The sequence below is a fragment of the Pteropus vampyrus genome, unplaced genomic scaffold, assembly GCF_000151845.1.
Source record: "Pteropus vampyrus isolate Shadow unplaced genomic scaffold, Pvam_2.0 Scaffold1, whole genome shotgun sequence".
In the NCBI taxonomy this organism is placed as follows: domain Eukaryota; kingdom Metazoa; phylum Chordata; class Mammalia; order Chiroptera; family Pteropodidae; genus Pteropus; species Pteropus vampyrus.
The window spans coordinates 1,913,244-1,919,820 of record NW_011888782.1 but is presented as its reverse complement, the minus strand read 5'-3'; the positions used below and the strand labels follow the sequence as shown (position 1 = coordinate 1,919,820).

Here is a 6,577-nt window from a genome sequence, read left to right as displayed (position 1 = left end):
AAGCCATTGGACACCGCTGCAATTTCCCGGAGTTTTCTCACCATCAGAAGGGAAGCTGCAACTTCAGCCAGGACTCTTCTCCCCTCCCCCACCCTTACTTCTAAAACAGTACAGCCCTCGCCTCTTCAGGAATTGCAGGACCTGCCACTCAGCAGGTGCACCGCGGTCCCCCTCCGCGGGCTGCCTCCCCATCCCATGCGCCCCACCCTACCTGTGCGCGTAAGGCGACTGTCAGAAGGCAAGATGTAGGGGATGAAAGTTCCCTTGGATTAAAGACTATGCTTGTAGCTGATTCTTAAAACAACAACAGTAATGATAAACAAGGAAATCAGAGCGAAAACCAGTGCATCTCAAAAGTTGGTCTTGCTACGCAGCAGCCCCAACAGACTTTGCAATCCTAGCGCCCCAAGAACACAGGAATGCAGAGTTGGCATTTACTTACCTGGGTGTGCCAACCTCGAGGAGTAGAAAGAGAATTCAGCCCGGGACGAGGTCTGTCCCGCCCCCAAGATGCAAAATCCGGCTTTGGAGTAGAGGTGGTTGGTGGTGTAGTTGTGTGGTGGCGTTACCGTGTAGGACTTCCCTCCTCCGTCGTCCTCTGAGGCCAGTTTAGCAACAGCGGATGGAAAAGATGCTGGGAGGAGAGTTTGGTCTCTCCGGAAACCCTGACTCCATTCTTGGTAATGGGGGCTGGGGAAAGGTGAAAATGTTGGGGGTAGCAGCTCAGCTCTCAGTTAACTCAGAGAATAAAGTGGAGGTTCTGGGGAAAGGGGGCGAGCGGAAAGGAGCCAAGGAGGAAGGAAGGAAGGAAGAGAAGGGAGGCAAGCAGGTAGTGGGGAGATGGCAGCTTCTCAGAAAGATTTCCACCTTCTGACGAAACCCATGCGCCCAGCAACCCGAGAGATACTAGTTCGGAAACCTCCGCGCGAGCGCCCCCTGGGGGGTTCCGGCGGACTCGAGCCTTGACCAGGGAACTCGAGTCCGCGGCTCCGCCCCGGACTGGGCGGGTGTTGCGCTCAGGGGTCCTGCAGCGTCTGCGGTCCAGGCTTCCTACTCAGCTCTGTCGCTCACACCAGGCTCCCGGGGACATTTAATTCTGTTCTCCAAGCATCTGGCCCTTATCACCACTCAGGGTAAAACAGTAATATCTGCGAGGGGTGGGACTGATACTTTTTTGCACACAGTCAAGGAAACTTCTTGGATGGATGCTCAACTCCCACCAAACAATATTGCTCACCTCTGTATCCCGTGTCCACAAAAGTGCCTGGCGTGTGGTAGGAGTCCGATAATTTTTTTTTTTTTTAGTCAGTAAATGCATGAATAAATTAATGGACAACCAGGCTTTTTGATCATCCCATAATGTCTTCCTGAATTCATCTACCTCACAAGATGAAGAAACGTTTAGGGAGTACCTACGTTTAAAAAATGGATATAAACATGTCGTCTTATGTAAGGGGTAACCACTGTCTCATGTTATGAAACACTTTAGAAATGAAGTGTGGCTTTCCTGTCCCAAACTTATTCAAAGTCAAATTCAGACAAATGAGCACTGGAGGAACATATTGTGTCTGATTGTTTCTGCAACAGAAGATAAACTAGACAACTACATTCTCTCAGCATATAGGTATTGTCAGAATCACAAAATGAACTTCAAAATCCATAATGTTCAGAAAAGACTTTCTGACATTGAGATGATTGAGATAGGGATGTTACAATCTAATATGGATAGAGATATGGGGAGACAGGAGCATTTTTCACTCCATCCTCTTAAGACACTATCTAACAAGACTCTCTTCATGTAAAGAGGTTGTCAGCCAAGAGCCTTTCACCAACTGCACAGCTCTCAATTTGGAAGTCGGAGGAGAAATAGGATTAGGAGATTAGGAGCAGGTGCCACACTAATGATTCTATAATAACAATTAGGATGATCTTTGAGAGACAGAAGAAAAGTCTTCAGGAAGAAAAAAAAAAATGACATTTTTCTCCCCTCAGGTCACCTCTCAAACCTTCTGAAATAGGATAACAATAAACGTGGACCCTAGAAAGGATCTTAAAGAGTTTGTCTGTATACGGAAGATCTTTTGATTCACTTTGATTGGAAAACCTTGGGTTGTGTGATTAAGAACTAGTCAATCATTGTGGCCTTGGGATATAGGATCACTCTGATAGGCCAGGCTTTCCACAGTGCCTGGGAGCATTCAGTGTGCTCCATAGTGGTGGTCCTCAACCTTTTTGGCACCAGGAACCAGTGCTATGAGAATCTAATGCCTGATGATCTGAGGTGGAGCTGAGGCAGTGATGCTAGTGCTGGGGAGCGGTTGCAATTCCGGTTGTTTTGTTCCTTTGCTTGCCCTTCCCTTCTTGTTTTGGGGCTTGGTTTTTACCAGGCCCGGGCCCGTTCCCGTTTTGCGGCCCGGAGTTTGGGGCCCCTTGTTTTTTGGCCCCCTTGAGCTAGGGTGGAGCCCCACCTGATCCACACTGACTGAGAGTAAGACATAAGGAAGGTTCCCCAAAGGAAATTTGAGGTCTTCCTATCAAGAAAGGGACAATGAATGCTGGGCAAAGTCAGCATATGTTTAATAAATATGAAAATGTAAGTCAGAAAATATTCCTTTCAGGTTTGATGAAGAAATAGCCGCAAAGATTAATTTAAAATTTGAGCTGGATTGAATTTACAAAGAGGAAGGGAAAGAAAAGGAAAGTCGTTATGCATTTTCTTGCGTGTCGATTGTGTCCTCTGAAACTTTAGTCCTATGAAGGCAGGAGGTAGCCTGTGTGTTGTCTTGTTCATGATTGTAATCCCAATGCCTAGCTCAATGTCTGTTACTCATTAGGTAATCAATAAGCATTTGTTAAATTTTTAAAAATACCTTAAAGGTCATTTAACACAAACCACTTATTTTATAGGTGAGAGAAAAGGAATTAAGATGTGCTGAACACATCCTATACCCAGACAATAGTAGGCACTCTATTGACCAGCTCATTTAATTTTCTCAACAACTTGCCGAAGTAGGTTTTATTTTACCCACAAAAACCTGGGATTTGGGTTGTCACAATGACTACATCAGGGAACACAACTAGTTAATGTGAGAACAGGGAGTGTTAATTGAAGAAGTCTCTCAAGGGATAACTAAGAATGGCCAGACACATGAACCCAAAATCAGAAGCAATAGAGTCAGAATCCACAGGGAAGAATCCAGTAAAATCATCTCTGCCCCCTCCCCATGTAAGAAGCATAAACACACAAACTAAATGCAATGCCACAACTTGTGACAAATATGGTTTCCTCTGCCAGCAGGCTTCAGCTCCCTAATTAGAAACAGTCGCCTGCAAGCCGGTGTGCAGAACACATGTGCAGATTTATGCCAAACTTGGATTTTTTTTTCTCAATGCATGACCCTGAAGGTAAATTCAAAGAGGCTCTTGGAAAGGCACATAAAACAGAATTTGTTCCCACCTCACCTCTCACCTGAAACCAACAGCTCATCTCTACAAATGAAGATGTATAACCAGCTAATGAACTATTGTCGCAATCACTGCACCCACAGCAAGTTGCTCACCAGCCGGAGTCCCTTCAATTGTGACATCAAAATCTTATTTGTATCACTCACCTCCTTCCAACTCTCCTTTTCATGGATTCTGAGCTGCTGGGTTCTACAGCCATAGTCAAAATTATCTGGAGCCACGGTGCCTCTGGTGTTTCCAAGCCGAAAAGGAGGCTCCAGCTCTGGGTAGATTCAGTAGCCGGGTCTCTGTTTAACACAAGGAGAGGCATCCACTCGCTGTCCTATGCCAATATGAAAGGCACCCCACCCATCAGTGTGACAAGTGAAATGCTGGAATGGAGCCAGGGAACAAAAGGGAAGAAATGTGGATTCTTACCAATTCAGTTGATACCATTTTTTAGGGGTAGCAGATGATGAAGGGGAAAAACAGGCAGAGAGTCAGTGCCCTGCATTAAAACCTTGGATTCTTCACTGAATGAGTCAGGGTGAGCATTTTGTTTTGAAATTGAATTTCTGTTGTTTTTTTTTTTTTTTCCCCCTGAGCTGTAGGATAGTTGTACACTCAACTAGTCAAGGGGACTGCTATAAATAACAGGATTTATTTTTGAGGTGTTGGATCAAATAAGAATCTTGAATTTCCCTCTAGGGTTATTTATAGCTCAAAAATGTTTTGTTTTGTTTTGTTTCTATTTCATGTGATTTCGATGATTGATTGATATGTCTTCCTCTGGTGTTTCTGTATATGCCTGAAAATGGGCTCTATTACTGGAAAGCAGAGAGGAGTGCTCTAAGAAAGCCCTTCTAAGATGCTAAGAGTCAAGAAAGAACTAATGTATATGTTTCAAGCTGATGCAGAGATCACATCTTCCACTGTCATTCTTCTGTATGGGGACCCTATATTAACTCTGGTGCCTCTAAATCCCTCACTAACAAGCTATGCTGGGAAGGAGCACCTTATACTCTTGTCTACCAATAGATGGCATCAAAATCCCTCTAGCTTTACTTCATTGCATTTTTAAAAGCCAAAGGCGAAGAGCATTTTCTTTCTGACATTTTACATTTTACTATGGGTGATGTTTTAAAGGACACTAAATCAGCTCTATTATTTCAGAGCAGATTATCCCATCTATGTCTTAATTAGGCCTCGCAGTCACTCTTCTAAGCCTCAGTTTCTTCATTATGAAAAAAAAAAAGGTGTTTTGAATCGAACTGCATTTCTGGGATTCTGGTTTTCAGCTATATAACATCTGCCCAGCCACACCACTCTTCATATTCGTGATGAACTCATTTGGACTCCATTCCTTTGCGCTTAAGGGATGTTAACATACAGCTATCGCTCTGTTGCAGAGATTGCTATTTGCCTAGCCTATATTCATTTTTGTGTGTTTTTCCTTACTTAGAAAAGCACAATTTTGTGGGAGTTAGCAATGTGCTCAGCCCTAAACCCACATTTCCCAGCCTTTCTTGAAAACAGGGTGGTCACATGACAAAGATCTAGCCCTGCACTGTCTGATATGGTAGCCACTAACACATGTAGCTACTTAAATTTAAATTTATTGAAATTAAGTAAAATTAAAAATTCATTCCCTCAATCACACCTGTCACATTTTAAATGCTAACAGTCACAGTGGTGAGTAGCTACCATCTTGAATAGTTCAGATACAGAACATTTGCATCATCGCAGGATGTTTTGTTATCCATGGTGGTTTAGCCATTAAGATGTGGAATTTATAGGGCAGTTTCCATGACAGTCTTAAAAGGGAAGGAGATACTGACTCAGCTGAAATGTACCTTTGTGATAGCCTGCTGAAATGTGAAAGGGTTAAAGGATAATTAAAACCTGAAACTGGACAAAGGAAGTCTATACCTTAGGCCTAGTTTCTGGGACCCCTAACCACATTCTGTTAATCATGAAACTTGTAACAATGAGCTCATACGCTAACTGCCAATTTTAGCCTGTGTAACCCTGCTTGCTTGCGTGGCATGAAAAATAATCAATTTTATATAAGCTGAAAATTACTGTTTGGACGTCACCCATGGGAACACTGGCTATTGCCCATGGGAACATAGGCAATCACCCATAGGAACATAACATTCTAACAACAAGCTTTCTGATTCTGTACTCCCCACTTGCACACCTGACCAGTGGGTTGACAGGTAGTGAATAGGAGAAAGATGGACCTTTGTGTTTAAGACAGAATGAGGAATAGGATTTAGGGCTTAAAAACCTTGTATCTTGGCATTTCGGGGCTGCTCCTTTGGAAGGACAGCCGCCGGCTAATAAACTGCCTCTATAATCAAAGCACTCAGGTTGAGTCTGGTTATTCCGGTCACAACACCTTTAGCTCTTTACTCCTCTCTTCTTTCTACCTAAAGGTGAAGGTGGGCCAGCCATCATGTGGCTATCAAGCAGAAAGCATTTGCCAAGGCGGGCTAAGCAGAAAGATAAAAGGAAGCTGGGTCTTGGATATCATAAAGGCAATCAAGTTCTCAACAATTTTATTATGAGAAAAATAAAGCCACCAGTTGATTCAAGTCACTATTGTCAGCCTTTTTTCTACTAACAGCCAAATATTATTTCTGACATACCCTCGGAAAGTTACCTGGACAATTTTCCATTAATGGCTTTGGATAAACAAGTTTCTTTGCAGTTTCCTTTTCTTTGGACAGAGTTGAGGAAAAGATCCTGGCTAAAAGAAAAAAAAAACAATGTCCATAACCACAAAGAGATCATTCTTAATCATTCATTTTAATATGCCAAATTGGCCAAAAGAAGGGAGATGGGGCATTAATGGTACTCAAAATAATTATCTTCTATCTTATAGCTTGGCTGAAAAGCAGCTTTGCATTTTCTTGAAGAAGAGATTGGTGGGTATGGAGAGAAACAGAAAATAATATTTGAGCCTGTCCTATGTGCTAGACGTGGCTGAATGATTTACTATTATCATATTTAACTTTCATACCAACCCAATAAGGTAAGTATGCCCTTTTTTCCAGATAATAAACCAAAGGTGAGAGAGATTAAGTATCTTGTCAAAATCTACATAGCTAGTTAGCTATAGAGGTGAGTT

General features: G+C 42.8%; 1 protein-coding gene across 3 annotated transcripts in view; it reads right to left on the bottom strand.

Moving 5' to 3' along the window:
• The window catches only part of CPNE4 (copine 4), a 461,395-nt gene extending 455,211 nt beyond the window's left edge, over positions 1-6,184 (bottom strand). Inside the window, exons 1-2 of one of the 3 annotated variants that reach the window (XM_011374469.1) lie at positions 6,110-6,184; positions 3,612-3,752 (exon numbers count right to left, since the gene is read on the bottom strand). In XM_011374469.1, the coding sequence (XP_011372771.1) occupies positions 3,612-3,664 (53 nt within the window). In that variant the 5' untranslated portion in view covers positions 3,665-3,752; positions 6,110-6,184. Of the gene's footprint in view, positions 1-442; positions 1,282-3,611; positions 3,844-6,109 lie in introns of those variants that run through there. The other 2 variants (XM_023529672.1, XM_011375211.2) reach the window with 2 other exon arrangements.
• Between the last annotated feature and the right edge of the window lie 393 nt (positions 6,185-6,577).